Raw genomic sequence first — 20,789 nt, 5'->3', positions numbered from 1 at the left:
AGGCAAGTGTTCAGCCATCTCCAGGAAAGCAGGTCTCCATCACGTGTAACCATTACTTCAGAAGACAAACGCCTTAACTATGAATGTCCCTGTCCCTCTGCTTCCTCCTGCTTTCCCCAGCATTTGTTGCTGAGCATGGTGTCATGTGGTGTGGGATATCCCTTTGGGCAGTTGGGGTCTGCTGTCCCAGCTGTACCCCCTCCCAGCCTCTTGCGCACCCCCTGCTACTTGCTGGAGGGGCCAGTATGAGAAACAGAAGGCCTTGATGCTGTGTAAGCTCTGCTCAGCAACAGCCAAAGTGCTGGTGCAGTATCAACACTGTTTTGGTCACAAATCTGAAACATAGCACTCTGTGAGCACCTATCAAGAAAATTAACTCTATTCCAGCCAAAACTAGCACAAGCATAGAAAATAAGAAGTAGGAATGAACACAGTGAAATGTACTACAGAGTTGAAGCTAGGAAAAAGCATCAGTACAAAAATTATGCAGAACACACAGGGTGAAGTGGGCTGCTCAAAGTCTGCACTGGGGCAGAACGATTGTGTTCCTGGCAACTAAAACAAGGTAGTTTTGCTCTGTCATGGGAGCTTCTAAGAAGATTGGAGCTGGGAAAAGACTTGAGTGGGTACATCTGTTGCAGGATGCCTGCCACTAATAAGAGACACCCATGAAGGTAGTTATAGACTAAATGGAAGAGGCATTTATAATAGAACTCTGAGGAAATAGTGCCACTGGCCATGTTGGGAGATACCGGCTTTTTCCAGGCAAAGGAAATCTGATCAGTCTAAAACACTCAGTCTGAAGTTCAGTCAATCTCTATTGAATGCAGTCCTATGTGTGTTTGTGGTCCTCATGCCAGCCAGATCCTAACAGTACTCTTTCTCCTGAGGACTTGATTGCATCCATTATTAGTCAACTGCTGAATAACACAAAACACATCTGTCAGTGGTCAGAAGTGCCTCCTCCACAGTCCTTGTGCTCTGTGCCCTGTCAGACTGGGTGGGATGATAGCTGACACTCAGCTGCTGGACAGGGTATCTGCTAGCACTAGTTTGAGGCCAGGATCTTAGCCTGAGTGGGGGTTTTTCTGTTGTTGTTTTTTGGGTTGGGGGGGTGAGGGTTCCATCCTCTCCCTGCTTCTAAAATGTCGAGAGATTTTGCTGAGGGCATTACTTTGAGTGACTTGTGGTCTCTCGCATCAATTACTGATGTCTGCTTTCTTCTGGACGCTGGAGAAGTGGGATGGGGAAAGATGATACTGAAATGGCAGCTGTTTCAGAAGATGTTAAATGTCCCCTCATCATGGCACAGAACTCCCTGTTTTGCTGTACTTTCTATTATATTATTGGAGCAATTTGAAATTTGTACATAGAAAACATAGCCACCATAGTACCAAGCACTACTAGGTTTAGGTGTGGTAGTTTACGGCAGAATTGGGCAGAGGCAGTTTTGTCTCAACCTGTACATTGCCATTTTCTGTCTGCAGAAGCTGCTGTCTGATGAGAGGTTTGTATCCGTGGAAACAGACTCAGATGAGAAACAGTTGCTTAATCAGATGCTGAATGCCGTCAAAGTGACTCCTTCGCTCAACGAAGACCTGCAGGTTGAAGTGATGAAGGTTAGTGTTTCACACACGTCAGTGCTTGCAACAGAGGCTGCATAACTGAATGCTGGGGTTAGCAAACAAATTAGCTGTTGCCTTGGAAATCTTCACCTTAGGACAGTATTTGATTCCCTGCTTCCTGCTGGCAGATGTCAGTTGTTTTCATTTGTACTTGGTTTGTGTTTCCCTGGGTTAAAATAGGAGATAGTTTATATTAAGAGTCAGTGCACTGGTGGTCCCAGTTTTAGCAAACTGAAACAGGACCATCAATTCACTCATGGGAGTTCACTACTAAATAACGTGTAGATTTGGAAGTTTGTGTTTGGTATTGAGCTTTAGTGCTCATGAGGTGGGCTGTGCAGATTTATAATTTTGAATTGTGTGTGCACAGGTGCTTTCTGGTTTGTTAGCTGTATGTTCTTTTTGCTAGTGATGGAGCATGATTTGTTTAGGCACCAAAATTAGTCCCTGGACTAGGGAAATTACTGTTTTGTATCTCAGAACTTCAATTTTCTAGAAATTTCTTTAGCATTCCTTTATGTGTGTGTTGGGAAGCTCAACTGTGAAGAGGTACTGTTTTGGAGGGGAGGTGCTGTCAAATTTCATTGCACCGTTGTTGGGTTAGGTGTATGACGTGCCAGTACTGACATAAAAAAGTGACTTCCAATACCTGTATTATTTGTGTGAAAGCAATACAGTGGTGGATAGTTCTCAGATGTTTGGGTGTAAACTTCATACTACAGAGTTTGTTGCGCTACAGCTGATCATTGGTCAAAACCATTTTGGAACAAACCTGGTGGTCCTTTTTGCATGTTCACTATGCCTAGTGCTGGTTGATACATTTGGATCTACTTACTTGACTGTCTTTTGCTTCTAAGTGCATAGGTTAGGTATTTTCTTTCTTTCTTACATGCGACATCTGTGTTCTATGTTACCCACTCTGAAACTGCTCTGTAGCAGCTGTACTCTTTGCCACTGAAGATGTCTGCCTGGGTGCAATATGCAGTCAGCGTTGGAACATGCAGAAGGGGGAGCCTAGCAGCACTAAAAAAGAGAGCAGTGTTTGTGTGGACTGTTACCCGGTTTATGGGAGCAGGCTTCTGCCCACGTACAGGGTTAACTGGTGACACCCAGCTCTGCCGTGCTAACCCAGCATGCCTCTTTCGTGCCTCTCTTGTCTCTACAGAGGGAGAAGGGAAGAGTTAGGAAGTAGTACTACTGAACCAGCAGGTCTCTCCTGGAATGCAGTAATTTTTTGCAAGTTGCTTTGTTACCTTCTTGAGTGTTGCAGATTCAGAATCTGCATGCATACTGTTTCTTTGAAAGCCATGACACGCCTCTGTGATGCATTGCTTGCACACTGAGAAGAATGGGAGCACTGTATTTTACTACAGTTATAAGTATCTTCTCAAGTTGTCTTGGTATGTGAGAAGGAGGAAAAAAAAACCCTAACAAACCCCAAAAAACCCAAACCAAAACACCAAACAACATAAAACCCAAGCTAAAACCTAAGGTTATACCTATGTACACTTTGTTTGTTTGTTGGTTTTTTTTAAGAAACATTCAATTCCAGTTTAAGTGCAAAAGAGAAAGGGGAACATCACTCATGCCACTGAGAGAAATTTTGATGTACAAATCCTTTTCTGGCTAAAGCACAGTGAAATGCATGTATGGTAAAGAACAGACTACATCTTTATGTCCTGAGAACAAAGCAAAACTTCTATTTTGATTTAAATATTTCAAGAGACCGGAGAGCCAACACATAATGTAATCAGGGCAGTTAAAACTCAGGGGCACTGAGTCTAAGCCTTGCCTAAAAGTCAAATGAAGTAGAGAACTTTTTACATTGTAACCTGAAGGTTACAGATGCTATTGCAACACTTGAAAATGTTGTAGCTAACCCAGGTATGAGGGAACTGCTAAAGCCTTCAGGGGTTTTTCAAGTAGCTGTTCTCAGCAATGCATTTATATCCCTGGGTCTGCTGAAATGTGTCCTCAAGGCAGCATATGATTGTACATTAGACAGTGTTATTCCATCCAGAGGAGATTAAATACATCTTTACCAGTGCAGATATTAGGCACTGCTGAGTGTGAGCTGGTTTGCGTGAAACCGGATCAGCAGTGATACTGGCCTGGTTCTTTGTAACTTGCTGCACAGTTGCACCAGTCTTGCAGGTGTTAAAAATGCAACCATCAAAGATTCAACAAAAGCTTTTGGTCATGCAAAATAGATGTGAAAATAGAAGTGCGGGAGTACAGACTTCACTGTAAGCTGCAGGCATGTAAGCTCCTAAATCACTTAAATGTTTTTCTTTTTTAATATCTATCCAGAATATCTCCTGTTGTTCCCAATAAGTGAACACGAGAAATTCACACTCAGCATGTTATCAAAAACAAATGTTTTGAATAGCTGTTTTAATGGTTTGTTATCATCCACCTGTATTGCAGATGTGAGTGTGAAGGGATTTGATCAGCTGAGGAGAGCATTCTGTAAAGCTGTTTATATTCAGGTGACTGCAAGTTGGAATTAGCAGCAGAAGGAAGAACACAGGAGAGAGGCATAAGTGCAGTTAGTTGCCTTGCTTGATAGGCTTTTGGAACCTGTCAAATATTATTGTAAAGGGACAGCATTAGACAGGAAAGGAATAGAGTAACTGTAACGGTTGCTGTAAATACATGGAGAGGAGTGCTAGCTGAACCTCTTCTGGCACTGAAAAAACAAGAAGCTGGGGGTACTGTTGTAATAGTGGAACAGCGCTCACTAATTTATGGCTAGGTACCAAATTCTCCTTATTTTTAAGGGTGTCATGGCATGCTCTACAGACTCCCAGACTGGAGGATCACAAAACCAGCATGCTGGCAGCATTCAGACTTAAGGGACAGGGCTGGAGACTCTACTGGAATGCATCCTGGGCAGCCAGGGAAGATTTATATGGCCCAAATGGAGCTGTGAAGATTAATTCAAAGCCTTCATTTCTCACAATACCTCCGTCCTCAGTGCGAGGTGAGGTACCTCTTATGCTTTTTATAAGCTCTTATTTAAAGTGGAATTTTACTTTTTGTAACAAGCAAATATTAAACTAAACTCCATGTTTGGTACTGCTGCCGGTATCTCTGGTTCTTCTGAATACCAGTTGTGGATTGCACCTTTCTCTTGATGTTTCATATAGAGTGATTATGGAGGGAAATTCCCCCCTTGAATTTCCAGACCAGAAGCAATACTCTGAAGTCTTTGTTTGTCTTTTTGCAGGACACCCTTAGTAATTATAAGGACTGGGTAATTCTTACGTCAACAGCAGCTTTGTGCCCAAAAGGCGGCAGTAGTCTTTTCAGTGAGGAAAGGGAAAAAAGAGTATGATTTCTCTGTGATGTGAATGGGTATCTATAACAAACACAGGTGAGCTAACTGCATTTGATTTTCCACACAGTAAAGCAAGCTTTCTGGGATGTATAAATTTTGCAGACTTGCATGTTATTTAACTGCTGAGCCTAATATTTCTTTATAATATCTCAATGACCGTGCTGTCTCTGTATTCTCTGTACTTCTGATACAGTTTATCACAGAGATTTATTAGTTATTTTCACTAGTAACTGAGGGACTAAACTGAGGTTATTTAGGTGCTTTAAATCATATTAAATGATACTGAGAAACCAGGTAATCCAGAAAGTGTGACCAGAGGGAACAGCATATCTGACACAAGGCCACTTTAGCATTCACCTTTGCTGTTGCCAAGATACTTCACTATCACACTGACAAATGTTCTAATATATGTAATATCAGTTTGTATTTTTACTCTACTCAGCTGACTGTATCAAGGGAATGGAAGATCATACAATCATACAGTGCTTTGTTGTTGATCTTGTAATACATCAATAGCTTAATTGCAGTTTCAAATGGAATAATTTAAATATTTTTACCTGTATATTTTCTTTACAATATTGATGTGAGTTGGGAAGGAATAGATCTATTGATCACTAATCAAATTCAGTGTTTTATCAGTGAGACATCAAAGTAACTCACTACTCTATTTATACCGTTGCAGATGTATAGAAGCAATAGGGGAAGCAGTTAGTCAACACTTAGCTTAGACGAACATGGTCATGGAATATGGCTGGCCCAGAAGTGGGAAGAATACTGGGGCCATGTTATGATTGAGTGAAATGCAAGGGTGTGTCTCATGTTGAGGATTAGGCTCATTTTGTTGACCAGAAGCACTAGGCTAACAAGAAAATAGTCTGCAGCAAAAAAGAGGACGTGTTCTGGATTGAAGAAGGATGTCATGGGTTTGGGTTTAGTTGTGGAGTACGGGGATCTTGATCTCTTTCCTGGTCTGATGCTTTTCAATTCTGGCTTCAGATGTTTTTAAAATGGCTGAAGTACTTCTGCTTCATGCAGTTAGACCTTTGCTTGCAGGAGCACATATACTATTGACAAAAGCACTATCAGATATGGTTAGATCAACAGTGGAAAAGGAAACTAATCTACACCTGAGCCTCTGGATTGAGATCCCTTCCAGCCTCAACAATTCGGTGATTTTTACTTTCTCTTTTTTTTTTTTTTTTTTTTGGTAATTTTTCATCTGTAACCCTGACCCTAAAATCTAGTTCCTCCAGTAAAGGCTCCTGGAAGAGCTGAAATTCATCTTTGCACATAACTGTGATGTCAAAGCAGGTGAAACCAAATACAAAGGGGGTTGGTAGGGTAGAAAGAACCCAAAACAGTAAGGACTTCTTTCTTTTTTTCCTTTCTTTTTTTTTTCCCTTTTTCCCCCTTTTTTTCCCCCTTTTTTCCTTCTTTTTATTTTGTTGGTTTTTCTTATTTTCCTGCTTTTTTCATTTTTCTTTTTTCTTTTTTCTCTTTTTTTTTCTTCTCACTAATGTTACTTTCATTTATAAGTTGACAACCTTCTTAATAATGCAGTACCTCTCTCTATAACTGTGATATTGTTATTCTCAAACAGAGTTTAAAGAATAATTGCAAATTAGTAGATGAGTCCTGACCCAGAAGTAAGCTCTCTGGATAAACTGGGTACACTGTAATTTAATGGGTGCTGACTATAAACAAGTCATTTTTAAAAAGAAAGGCATGACTGATCATTTAAAATTTCCCTTTCTCCTGCCTCCTTTTGTTTCCTTCAGTCATGGAGTTGTGTCATGTAATCCAGTTCATGTGAGTTCAGTTTGTGCCTGGATTTCCCAAGAAATTTACAGCAGTCAAGACAGAAACTTTCAAGCAAGAATGAGAATAATTACCTTTTATGAAAGAAACTGTTTTCTGGTTTGATGTCTTTTAAAATATTTAGTCTTTATTTCACTATTCTAATTAATGCTGTTATTCGTAACATGTCCAGCATATCGTATGTATTACATTTCTGTCAGTGGAGCTTCCAAGCTTTCTTTCTTACTACCTCTGAGAAGACTTCACACAGTATTTGTGGCTACTTTACTTGTGGTGTTTTTTGAAATAGACTTGAGGATTTTCTGGAGCCAAAAAATATTTTTCCAAAGTGGCTTGAGAGAGAGAAGACTCTTCCCATTATTTACCTATCGTCCATGGGGAACAGCTGTTCCGTTTAGGAAAGATTAATTTATGCCCAATGACTCCAACTTGCATTTGTTAGTTGATAAGGTGTACTGCTTGCTGATGGGCAAAATTTTTATGGTTTTCTTCTGTAGGCTTTCAGTAAGGAGTCAGCAAGCAGTCTTTTTAATCTGTGAATAAGGTTTAATGAACCCTTGCTAAATCAGCTGTGTTAAGGCAATCTTTTCTCTTTGTCTCTTCGCTGATCCATTAATACAGCATTTGGGAACTCTTTAGTAATAATACTATACAGCTCTTTCTGTGATCTCAGTTTTCATTTTGGACGTGTTCAGAACTGAAATGTGAATTAGAGTTCTGTGGTAAAACTTAGCTTGTGTAAAGGATAGGCAGAATGGAGCAAATAGCTCTGACTCCGAAATGCTGTCTTTAGGTTGGGTATTTGTATTTGTTCTTTCCCAGATTGCTACCATAATGCTTTAAAGATGCAAAGTGATTCTTTGAGTACTAAGAGCCATCTCCCAGACTTCATTAATTTTTTCTGGAATAACTAATTTAATTAATAGGGCTCCATTTACGCTGTCAAATTAGTCAGCACTTGAGAAGGTCACTATTGAAGATCTACCAGGAGTAGTAGAAAGTTTGGGGACAATTTTTTGTTTGTTCTTAGGTTTTTAACATTCATAGTTGACCTGGTTTAGGTTCTGCACGACCATGTTGTTACGGGTTCAGGGACATAGTCCTGATCTAATGCAAATATTGGATTAAGCTGGACTGTGCTTAAGCAACTGACCAAAACTTATTGTTAATTTTTTCAGGAAACTTGTCAGGAACTTTGTCACCGTTGAACAGGAAGCCTAACTTTTTTCTTTTTCCAACATGTGGAGGGTTTGATGGGGGGCTAGTTAATTTTTTCTTTGGCCCTCCATGACAGAGAACAAATTATATTACATATTTGAAAAGTGGTTCTAAACTATTTGATCAAAAATGTGGACAGAACACAACTGTAAAATCCCAGCGTCCATGAATGATTATATTCTGTACCTCTTTCTTGGATACTGGTAAATGAGCTGATCACTGTAATAAACTCTCATGTATATCTTCTCATCATTTTAAGGTTAATGTTTATGAAATGCATCTTTCCACATACAATTTGGTTATGCTTGATCGAATATCATTTGCAACTGTTCTGTTTTGTCTTGAACTGTAAAATTGAATGGAGGAGGAAGCTGGGCTGAAACAATTTGGATGTAAAGGTATATGTAAACTATGTTATTCCCTATGCTGCCTCTTTGAGGCAATGCATATGTAATAGTTTTACATAGGAGTGAAAAAGAGTGATTTCACTTCCCATTAAAAATAAGATTTCATTGCTGCAACAGTGAAAATGTGACTGGTAAATGGAGGTAGAGAAGAGACGTTGTCGTCAGGATGAGAATCGGCAACGCAATTGCTGATACTTGCTGTTAATCTACATATTTTAATTAATACATAATTTTGGAGTAACAGAACTTTTTTTTTTCCCCTCAATATATTTTATGCACTAAATTATTACAGACATTTTTCAACATCACTTGCAATATAAATTGCAGTCTAGTCTCTTTCAGAGCAGAGAAGGACTATGTTTCAAATAAAGTAAAAAATAAAAATAATTATCCAACTTTATTTGTATGCTTTAATCCAGAACTGGTTTAAAATTTGTATTAACAAGAAAAAAAATCAATAAAATGCTGAAAATTTGTAGAAGAAAGTTTCACCTGAATGTGTTCCTTAGTTCTTCTAACAGCGGTGCCTGATGTGAGCTGTCATAAGCAATAAATAATTTTTGTGCAGTCTATAATCCAGAGATTTATTAGTAGTTTGCACTGTCAAAACAGGGGTCTGTAAAGGCTTGCATGATATCATGCAAATAACTTTCTTTTCTAAGATCAGTCCTGCCCAGGAGTGCTAGCTAGCCATTTCCTAAGTTAAATTGCTGTAATGTAGGCCAACTAAAAATCCAGACTCTCTTGGGTTTACTTTTTTTTTTCCCTGGTTACTTTTTAAAGTCATTGTATGTGTGTTCTTAGTTATAAGTAACCAGGTTAATTCCAATGGATTGAGTGACCTACCTTGCATGCTTCAAGATAAGATCATCCTTTCCCAAATTAATTAGAACTATGGTAAATGCCTAGTACTCATAATTAAGATTGTGATTAAAGAACTCCCCTGCTTTTAGGCTGTTGTACCAGAAACTGTGGTCTTGAATTAAATTCCTAAGCTTACTCTTCAATGGGTGCAAAAGAATGGGAATGGTAGTGGCTTGAATATGGCCAAATGGATGCTGCTTGGGAGCTGCCTAAACCAGCAAGTAATGAATACAGTATCTCAAAAATCCGTCCTCTTTCCAGGAGCTGTGACTCTTCCTCAGTACCTTTCTGTGCTTGAATTCATAGCCCTGAACAACTTCTGTGGGTCTGGGCAGCTGTGTGGCTTTAAAAATACAAGCAGAGGGTTGGTCCTGTCTCTTAAAAGGTTTGCAGGATAGAAAAGTAGGCTTGGTTTCTTGCCTGGAGAAATTCTAATGCAAAAATTTTAGCTTTCTCAGTGCTCCTTCAGCTGAGAGGTTATGAAGTGTTTTGGGACAGAGAACATGCTCATTCTGTTGTGTTGGAACTGTCTCACTCAGTGTGGCGTAATCAAAATCGTTGAGGTTGGGCACAAAAAGCAGTAATTAGAGGAATGCTCTACCCTGGAGCTGAGGCAATCATGGGAAGGGTAAGAGGGTAGGATTCCTGTCTTCTGTCCTCTGTGGTCATCCCTCCTGCAATCATGGATGCATGGATGGATGGCAGAAGGGTGCCTTACTCCCATGTACTTCAGCAGTGGGCTTTTTTCCAGGTTCCCTGACGCATGACTTGTCTGTGAGGAGATTAAAAAAAAAAAAAAAATTGCTTGTGATACGCTGTGATCAAATACTGTATTACAGTATACATGCTCAGGAGTAGAGTTGATAGTGCACAGACTTTTCTGTTGATGTAGGGTTTTTTGTTATTTTGGAGTGCTTGTGGCTGGCATTCTTTGCAACAGTGCAGATTTTGCATAAAGAAAGAAGCTTAAGCAGTGTTGGAGTTTTATCACTGAGCTGTTCTGTGCTGTGCAGTATATGCAAGCAGTGAGTCATTGGGTCGTACCTGCAGGTTTCCCAGTGCCAATGTGGAAAGCAGGAAGCTCTGGAAAGTGTAATTTAACACCTCTCGGGTGTGGAAGTACAAGTTCTTACAGAGTTTCTTTAGTCTTAAATACATACCAAGAATGTGGAGGTTGCTTAACCATTAAGAAAGTCAATTGGAAATTGATCAATTGGAAATTGATCAAATTGTATGATCACAAAAACAAATATAGAAACCCTTTAACTTTCATATATTACCATTTAATCTTTTCCTTGCTGTCAGACATTATTGCTTACTGAGGTGACAGTGCCAAGTTCTGCTGGCCACGTTGGCCATAGAACAGTGGCATGGAAGGGTCACTTACCATAGCTTTTACATGCAGTTATATGCATAATCCAGATATACCACATACACCCAGCTTAGACCTTCTTTGCTTATGAGCTTCCTATGGTGAGGGCTGCTGCCACCATAGCTGTTAACACCATTTGGCCCTGGGGGCAGCTGAGGCAAGAATATGTTCCAGTAGCCTGTTCTCACACTGCCAGACAGCTCCTGGGGATCCTCTTCTCTAGATGTCCTCACGTATATCTCCTGTGAGAGAGAAAGAGATGGTAACTTCAGGTGACATAGTGGATGATGTTGCAATTACAAAAACAGCTTATCTGGCTTTTTAGTATCCCTTTCCTGGATTCAGGTCAGGAGACAGAGTGAAATTCTTCGGCAGGGCAGACAGCTTGTGGGATGCTACTACTTAGGTTGTCTTTAGGCTATCCTGACAATTAATCTAGTGACTTTAAACATTAATCTTAAATTAGCTGTTGTAAAGTATATTGCCACACATAAAGTTCCCCTGATGTAGTTTTGGTGGAACCTTGCATGTATCTGAGGGTACGGAAGTTGTCTTTCCTCTCCACTGTCAAAAAAAATTCCCTTGGTGTCAAGAATAAAGATCAACATTTTCCATCCAGGCGATACACTAGTTCTTGTTTTCCTTGACAACTCTGGGTTTACTCACACCCCTGTGTTGACATCCTTTCTGATAATTTTGGTAGTGAATGCATGTAACTTCATTTTTATTTAAGAATTGAGTTCAAAGGGAAGGGGCTGCAGATGAGAAGCAGGTGCTTTAATATATTAATTTTATTTGCCCAAGTAACACTTTGGGCAATTGGTGTAATTTGCTGAGTGGTTGAACAAACTAATCTGGTGCAGAAAGAAAAGATTTAGCATGTGTCAAGAAAAATACTAAAAACCTATCATGTATGCATGCTGTTTGAGTTAGTAAGTATGAATGAGTGGGTGTTCACTTCCTTCCTTACCTGGCCTTTCCCCTCTTTTATAGTTTCTTCTCTGTTATACTGTCTTTTTTTCCCCCCCTTTTAAACCAGCATAATTTGTAGCATGGAAAAAAAAAAGAATTACTAATGCTTATTAGTATGTAAAATGATTGTCTTCAAAATAACATATTTGTCACAGAATCACAGAAACACTAGGTTGGAAAGGACCTTCAAGATCAAAAATACTTTTTATTATTTTTGCATACTCATTAAGTAGATCAATGGTTTTTAGTTTGTGTTTATTTTAAAGATGCCCCACTTAAAATTTCCTTTGTATAATTTTCTTTCTTTTGTGTTTTACTACTTTCCTACTGAGGTTTATTTTGTGATGGTCTTTCTCTTCTCTGCATTTTTGTTTCTTTGCCTCATACATCATTCTACCCAGTGTTATTTTAGGGGAGGTTCCAAGCACTCTGAGCAGACCAAATAGCACTTTATTTCATGATTGATCTACTTGAATCTCTCATTGAAAAATGTAATTTTTCTTTAATGAGAAAAGGAGTATTAGCCATTTAATCGTTATTTTAAACTCTTTAAACTTTTTGTTGGTATTTTTCAGTTTTGTGTTTCTCCTTTTTCAGTTTTGTTTTGCTTGCATATACATCTTCTAACTTAGAGTAATACAGTATACCTAAATAGCCTGTAACCTATGAAGTGGGAAATGCCATCCTACCAGTGCTAGTCAACCTTTTTTTTTTTAATCTTCCCTGCCTTTAAGTGCTATAATTCTAAAGATAAAAACCCCTGTCAGAGCTGTTAAGAAAACCTGTTAAATACCTCTTAAGCAATTGCTTTAAATCATTTCTTTCCCTGCTACAACTATACTACATAAGCAGAAGTTTTACTTGGTTTCATACCACCATAAATAGTGTTCAGCAATAGTTCTGGTTTAGTCTAGCAAACTAATGGGCATGGTCTTCTGGGAGCATCCAGCATGTCAGTGCTGATACTGTGTGAGGCTCTTCCATACCAGATACAGGTCTTTTGTTTGAAGCCCTGGTGCATTCATAATGCTGAGCCCCAGTTGCTGGTGATAGCAAGGCATTTTATAGGTTTACCGATTCATGGAAGACACTGTCTCCTCTCTCTCCATAATGAAAATCTGCTGGTTTGTACGGTGATACATGGTGACACAATGCACATGAGTTCATTAATGCACTTTGTTTCTTTTGCTCTTGTTTTCCTTCAAGGCCAAGGAATGGGACATGAGCAGATTACTAGTTATTCTACCAAATAGGAGGACAACTCCTGTCCAAACTATTTTGCAGAAATACTGGATGACTGCTTTAAATGTCAAATTACTGAATGAGGTAAAGGGTTGTCCTGCCTTGTATTCTGTCCCTTGCCTGGTGGGGAGGATTTGAGAATCATCTGAGCATACATTATATCCAAGTTTACAAGCCTGCAAGTAAAGTCAGTCAGGAAAGGCTTCTTTTATGAATCCCACAAAGGAATTAGAGGTGGCTGCAAAATGTAGCACTCTAAGGACTAAAGTGGCTATGTGCATCCCAACTAGGAGAAATATGAACGTTCAGAGGATTTTGTCAATGGGACTTTGAGGGCTGGAATAGAAAAAGGGTAGCAGTAGCATATGGATGTTGAACTGGGCATTTAAATGCATTGAAGTGCTGAAGCATCCTCAGGTGATGAAAGATCACAGTTGCTTTTAAGTTTTGTACCTTTTCCCTTTTTGTCCATCTTGGGGATACTACTTGCTTACTTACACACCTTGTTTATTTGATGTGACTTCACCATACATTCTTCAATGTGAGAATTGTCTTTTACTACAAATACATGCTAAGCACTTGAGGAACTTGGCTAGCAACACTTAGCAGTCTTACAATCTAAAAATTTTCCCTCTTTTTTCCCCTCTTTAAGAGACCTCTCTTAAAATATGGGATAGACATTGTAATGTCAATTTAATTACATTGAAGTTCAAATCTTGTACATTTTCTGTCAATTGACCTTCATTATAACAGCAGAAGCAAGTTTTGTTGGTTTGTTTTGTTTCTACTTATTGTGAATACTATTATTATTTCAGGACATGGTTTAGGGGACATGGTGGCGCTGGATTAATGGTTGGACTTGATGATCTTGAAGGTCCTTTCCAACCTAGTGATTCTGTGAAAACTATCCATGCCTGCACTCTTACACTACAGTTGGTACCCTGGGACCCCAGGGAGTAGGAATTGTATTTCTTGTTCCATGACAGTTCAGGGCTTCAACAGTAAAATTAATACTTTCATTATGGATAAGCCATTTATGGAAATGCAATCTCATCCAAGCATTTGCAAGATAATGCAAGCCAATTAAAACATCCTGGAGGTTCTGTGACTTTGAAACTCGCTACAGTCATGTAAATTCCTTCTTTTAAAAAATAGTTTTAAAAAAAAGGTGGTTTAGAGTCCATACCAATTAAGATCTCATCACAGTAACACACAGTAAAAGCTGATTTTCAATTTTGTTTTGTACTGAAGGTGTTGCTAGGAATTGCTTTGTAATTTCGTTTCTTCTTCCACTACCAGTGGTTGTGAAAACAAAATGTCATTGCACAAGAAAACGTATCTTTCTTTTCTTCTTTAATTTTTTAAAATACAGTCTACTTCAGTTAGTGTCATGGGTAGTTAGGCAGCCTATGAGATATACTGTCTGGAGACACAGTGTTTTTAGTGGATCTGAATGATTACATTTTTGTTTGTTTGTTTTTAATCCAGTAATCTCAGAGAAGCCTGCTGTCTTCCCGTTTGTTCTGCACAAATGGGAAGACACACAAGTTGAGGGTCTGGAGCATTGCCAAGACTGTAAATGAGCCCTGCAGTGGCACTGATGGAAATCATAGCTGAGAGCAATCTTGTGCGTTGGTCAGAGACCATCTTTCAGATCTCATAAATGATTTGTGAGGGAAGACGGTAGTGAGTGGAGTAAGCCAAGAACATGCTGGCTGATAACTTCTTATGCTTCTGTGATTTGACCACATCCAGTCATATGCCCTTTCTCTAGCTAGTAGGTTCGCAGATCTCATTTTATAAAAGGAGTAGCAGTGAAAACTTAGCAGTCTTTTTGCTGAAATTCCTTGCTTCATAGCAAGGTTTTGATCATCCCTTCCTTATTGTGCTCAATGTCTGACTTTTCTGTCATTCACCTGTTACAAGCAGGTTATTAGCACTTGTGACAGAAAAATTAAGCATATAATAGCTAACTTTTTGTGGTTCAGCCCTATAAAGGTAGGAAATTTAGAAAAATGGAGAAGAGTAGAATTCAAAGAGCAGGGGCTTATAAGAATGCCTAAACTGGTGTGTACTTCCATGTATTGTAGTATATGGCTTCCAGTTTTTGATCGGTAGAAAGCATTAGGTATTAACAAATGGTACAAAGCCAAGATGGTACAAGAGAGCAGAAAGTGACATGAAGGAAATGAGATTTTATAAGTAGGGAAAATCAGGACACATAAACTGCTGAATAAGATTAGTCATGTGCCTGGCTGTCCATCTTGGCTCTTAGCACGATAAGAAGAGATTTATCAGTGGGAGGTGACAGGAGTCTGTCTCTGGGTTTATGAACTGCACTACTCTGTGTTTTACACAGCAGTGTATGGAGACTACAAATCACAGTTTTTCCTTAAATACTGAATATAGTTTTTTAGCCAGCTGCTGAACTCTCACAACTGTTAGAAATGTCAATAAAATTTCAGATTTAGTTAACAACTGAGAAGGTGAAGCCCCAGCTGTGAGGCTGGCCAGTAGTTTAGAATTCACTTGGTGACAAACAAAATTGGTTGGTTTTGAAGTTTTAAATTTTGCAGGTATTGACTGAGCAGTAGATGGAAATTGCAGCCCTTATAAACTTATGTACTTATAAATCAAATGAGATTATTGAGAGTCTTTATAAGTGATGATTTACTTTTCAGCTATTCTGTAGGATTTGCTCTGGGGACAGGAAAAAAGGTATCACTGGTCCTCATCACTGACCCTTGTCTATGTGCCAGCAAATGTGATGGATTGCAGAGAAATTTGCAGAGTTCATATCAAGAAATACAAAGTACAGCATTCTTAATAATTTGTAATTAGAAGCATATTTCCTTCTCGGGCAAGTTCAAGTGCTCTGTAGCTTGTGTCCCTCCTTGTAATACTGAGGTAGGCTGCGTAACACTTTTAAGATGAGACAATCCATTTTGCCCATTTTACAGAAAGGGGAAACTATGAAGAAGAAACTTGGCTAGAAACTTTGCTGTGCTGTAAAGGTAAATGCTAAGTATCGAAGAAGGAGATTATAGTCCAAGACTGTTGTACTTCAGAAGAGTAGCATGTCCTTTTCTGTTCTCATTACCCCTAGTATTTATCCCCATTACTCAGCTTCTCTTTATGTAGGACTGAGTGAGAGTCAAGGCAAGGTAACATATATAGACAAATGTAAAATTGCCATTACATAATGATTTTCTTGGAACACCTTTCTGTAGTAAAATCATCTTCTGTAAGAATAGGATTGAACTCCTGACTGGTATTTTATGTAGCAAACAAAAAAACCCCAACCTTGGAGTAAGGTGTGACATCCCGTAGTGAAATACAGCTTTTCTGCTGAGAAAAATGTGTGTAAAGGTGCAGTGCATTTCAGTGCATAGAAACTTTTCAGTCTGACTTTCAAAATGCAAAGAAAGTTATCTATGTCCTTCTGTAGAAAAATGGCACACTCGTCCATGGACAGGCTCTTCTGTCTGTACCTGTAAGCGCAAGTAGCTAACGCTCAAAGCTTCTATTGTATAAAGAATTCAAATTCCCCTACAGTTACTAAATGCCTGCTTTCCAGTAATGGATTTTTTCCCCCTCCATGGCACAAAAAAACTGCGGAGAGGAGTATTGTCCCAAGCAGCAACTCAGTAGTAATGATGGGTGTTCAGTGGCTCCAGCATGCTAAGCGATGCTATATTAGAGCTGTCTGCTTCTCTTTAACCCACAGATCAGCATTTTTTTTGTTCTTTATGAAAGCTCTGAGGTGGTTCTAGAGATCATCACTACCTAGAGAGAAGATACAGCTTGCACCTGAGGTGATCTGGTTTCCTGCTTCAAGTTGTTACATTATAAGTTTTTTGCTGTTCCACCATAATGTGGAAACTGTGCAGCACAATAAAAGGTCAGAAAAATGATACTTTACAGGAGCCACGGGGCAATAACCTTTCCAAACATGCATCCCTTTGTCTCCTTTTTTAGTTTAACTTGCAAGCTCTGATCAGACACACTGTGGCAAAGTTGGTTGTTCTGCATTCTAGGCTAAGGAGGTCACCCCAGGGTGTTGTGCATGAGTAGCTTTCACAGAACCTATCCGTAAAATAAAAACCTAGTACCACGGAAAAGCATGTAATAAATAAGAGAAATGGCTAACGGTCACTAATGCTAACTTATCTGGTGCCCTGAATTTCCTTGTGAAGCAGAGAACAGTAGTTCTTAGGGGCTGAGAAGTTGTACGGACCAATACGTTAGTGTTAAGGTGATTGATATTTGCTGATACACTTATCCCAAGAAACTCATGCTATTTCAGACCAAGAAAAGCATAAATTCTTGCACTGCAGGGAATTTTATGCTTTGAAGGAGAAGACAGTAGCTCAGACTCTCTCAGTCTTCTGTGGGGCAGGAGGGATTGAAAAGGAAGATGGAGAGTGAGGGAGGACATCTCCAGACAGTATAGGCATCACTACCACGTTGCCTCTCACCACGTTCCCCCAGTCACCCACCACGCTATCTCTGGCAGATCACATCACATTCCCACTCCCCTTCTCTCCAAAGTAAGGTGTTGGATGGGGCTTATTCCTTCTGCTCAGTTCAAGACAGGACAAGCCTTCCCTCATGAATTGGGGCCTTTGATTTGGTTTTTTTAGCTGCTTGTTATCAAATGACTATAATACATTTACTGGAAATATCCTAGGCTGGGAAATCCTTATGTCAAGCAGTAATTAATGGTTTGTTTCACATAATACATGTGTATCCAGGTCACCTAAGTAATAACTTGTGTTGTATGTGGTTTTTTCCTTCCTCCTTTGTTATACTGATAGAAATAAATGGAAGGACTGATTAGAAATCTTGCAAAGCTTGTGGTTAAAATGTGAATGGATTCAGGCTAAGGCCAGAGTTGATCACTGGATTGTCTTTACTTCCATGGTCAGACATAGGAGACAGCGATAAGTAATCCATTGAGCAGTACCTCTGGGGCTAACAGTTGCAACTTCTCAGGAAGAAGCAACTTGATTGTGCCATCTCCTAAAGCCCATTAACACATGGTGCTAAGCAGCTTCTGTTGTCTGCTCTAAAAATGGATGGAGCTGCTGCTAAAAGCACATGGGTGGGGAGGGGAGACAATAACAGATGCAACTTAATTTTTTTCCTTCCTCTCTCTCTTCTGATTCAAGGTTTTGCTCTGTATAACATACACCTCCACATTTGAGCTGAATGGGAGTTCAGTGTTGAAGATTGCTGAAGTAAGTGCCTCTGTCATACTACTGCTTGTGTCACTTAATGTTCCTTTACTGCCTAGAGTGTGTCTTCCGTACATACCCTGAAACTGAACTAGTCCAAATCACAGTTACCATCTTAAGGACTGGTATTACCTTATGTTTAGTGTGAAGAAATAGTTGCAAGTTGGCAGGATTGATGGGCTTGCATGGGAAGGGACTTCTGGAAACTGATTGACAATTTTATATTACAGCATTGCACATTTACTACTCCTGGTACTTACTCTGCCTTTTGCAGTGGAAAAATTTCCTTGAGTTCGTTATAACACAGCACTGTGCTGATTCCTTACCTGGTGCAAGTCTAAAACTAATGAAGTTTTCTCAAGAGAGGTGTGCAGGCCATAATGTGCCATGTTGGCACAAGTACCCCAATGTGCCTTGTTAGTCTTGGGTGTATTTTTTTTCCTAATACATCTGAGTAACAGATACATGGTGTTGTTCTGGTGCTATTAGTCACTCTCCTCCCTTTATTGCATTAGGTTTTAGTCTGAATTAAATTGTAAAGGAGCTTTGGCATAGAAAAACATACCTGCTGGTCTACTAAGCGAGCCTTTGTAGATGGGTGATATTTTTAGTACAGTGTGTAGCAAGCCACAGAGCTGTTTGTTCAGGTTAGAGAAGATGCACAGGAACACTTAATCCTCCTGCACAGCACACGCTGTTGTGTGCAGAACATATTATAAAATCATATCATTAATGTGGTATGGGGAGAGCTAATGTCCGTGAAGTAATGTAAAGGTTGTATACATGTCCTACACTCCCAAGTGTACGTAAACATTTAGAGACGCGTTCCTTCTCAGGTTTTGTTATTTTGGGTGGTTTTTTTATTGTTTTTTTAAAAAGAAAAATCTCATGTGAAAATATCTCACTTTACCTGGAAGTTACAGTACTTTCTAAGTTTAGGAATAAAATTGACCTTGCACTGTCCTACCGGAAGCTGAGAATGGAGTTGTAGGGATAACAGGGAGACAAAGAAAACAGCTGCGAGTTTGTATTCCTGTCTTTAAAAGGCAGGGATACAACATGAACAGTTAGTGTATATAATATACACAGGATAAAAAATAGTAGTAATCATTCCGGATGTCCTGCACAGCTTAGACTTTGGTTTCTCTTGTGCTATATGAGACCATAAGGTATGGCTATTTTTGAGGTCTTTTTAAGCCCCACCTGTAGATGTTGCAGCAAGGATGAACTGAATTGGTATTCAGAGCAAGCCACAACTTTTAAAGTTTTACTAAACCCTCTTTATGTCAGTGTCCCAAACTGAAGAAAATACAGATAGTTTCCCCTGATGTTTTTCTCAGCAGACTTTCTAACATGCAAGGCAAAAGCTAATTAATTCAGCTTAGTGCACCTCTTTGCTGTAGGTAAAGAGCTCTAGCTTAAACAAAATACTTGCTGGGAAAAGTGTTTAATGGCTCTAAACCCTTCAGATTTCAATCTTCAAGAGCACTACCTAAGACTGGGGGGAAAACAGTCAATCAGTCATGCTCTGTGTGCTGTAAGCTGTATCAGAATGCATATTTTCTGTTCTGTCCATAGTTTGGATAACAGCATTGTTATTCATTTAAAGCATCCTGAAAAATGGCAGTTTTCGTTCAGAGATTGGAGTTAAACTCTGCTGGATTTGGTAGTTGCACGTCACTTTCATTCCCAAAAGGCTAGCCTGGCTCTTAAAAACTTTGCTAGTATAGTGGTACAAATTAGCACAATGATAGTTTGTCCTTTTTCTGTTAAAGTGAACAGCAGCTCTGATGCAGGTGGATGAGATGTGCCAGCAAAGCAAACAAAACTTTTATTTCCTTCAGGGAATTGGAACAAGCTGTAATACAGAGCACACATGTTTCTATTTGGAGTGTTTGGAGGTATAGCAATTTTCCCCACACTCCTTGAGAAAATACTGCCTCAGTGAATGCCCTAGTCTTTCTAATTAGCAAGTCCCACCAGGTACATACATGCTTCCTCAGGTTCCTCCTGGCTAGGTTTTAGGTAAGGCAGAAACTTTAACAGTTGGACTCGATATGCCTTTGTATCTGAATTCTACAATGTATAAGCAGTAGGAAACAGAAGATTATTTCCGAGTTCAGCATTTGCTTAGCCTCAGCATTTATAGTTCTGACTTGCTCTAAGGGAAAGGTGGTAGAGAGGAGCTTTCTGCTCCAGTGCCCTTGCTATTTGGCATTTCTTTCCAAGTCACTCCCTTAGTTTTCATAGCCTGCCCTCTGTAGCACAGTGGAGCCACTGCAGAATTGGAAAGGTGCTGCCTGTGTTACTGGTGGAACTCTGAGGGCTCTCTCTGACAAACAAGGCTACAATCTGGCCATTTTGCACTACCTGATTGTTCTCAATTCATGTGTACAAGATAATGGCACCCCAAATCTTTCTGAATATTATCAGCTTCAAATTAAGGAAGCATCCAACGTGAAGGGTACTGTATTTTGTGGCTTAAGTATTAATAGTATTGAAAACAGACTAAAACTTGCTGTTTGCACCTTCCCATGCTTGCCTACACCCCTTCAAGAAAGTTTTGTTCATACTGTTGCTTGTTTTTATGTGTGTGTCTGTTACTCCCATCTACCTTTTGGAGGTTTGTTTTGTTTTAACCTGTTGTGTTTCACTGGCTAACCCTTCTGTGTTTTGCTCTTAGTTGTGTTTTGC

General features: G+C 39.4%; 1 protein-coding gene across 1 annotated transcript in view; it reads left to right on the top strand.

The window, feature by feature from the left end:
- KIAA1244 (KIAA1244 ortholog) overlaps positions 1-20,789 on the top strand; it is a gene marked incomplete at its 5' end in the record, with an annotated part of 81,005 nt that overhangs the window by 8,413 nt on the left and 51,803 nt on the right. Inside the window, 2 exons of the mRNA XM_010289446.1 lie at positions 1,488-1,619; positions 18,030-18,098. Coding sequence (XP_010287748.1) covers positions 1,488-1,619; positions 18,030-18,098 — 201 coding nt within the window. The remainder of the gene's footprint in view (positions 1-1,487; positions 1,620-18,029; positions 18,099-20,789) is intronic.

The sequence above is a fragment of the Phaethon lepturus genome, unplaced genomic scaffold, assembly GCF_000687285.1.
Source record: "Phaethon lepturus isolate BGI_N335 unplaced genomic scaffold, ASM68728v1 scaffold7476, whole genome shotgun sequence".
NCBI classification, from domain to species: domain Eukaryota; kingdom Metazoa; phylum Chordata; class Aves; order Phaethontiformes; family Phaethontidae; genus Phaethon; species Phaethon lepturus.
Note: the sequence above shows the minus strand (reverse complement) of the source record. Positions and strands in the feature narration are given on the sequence as shown.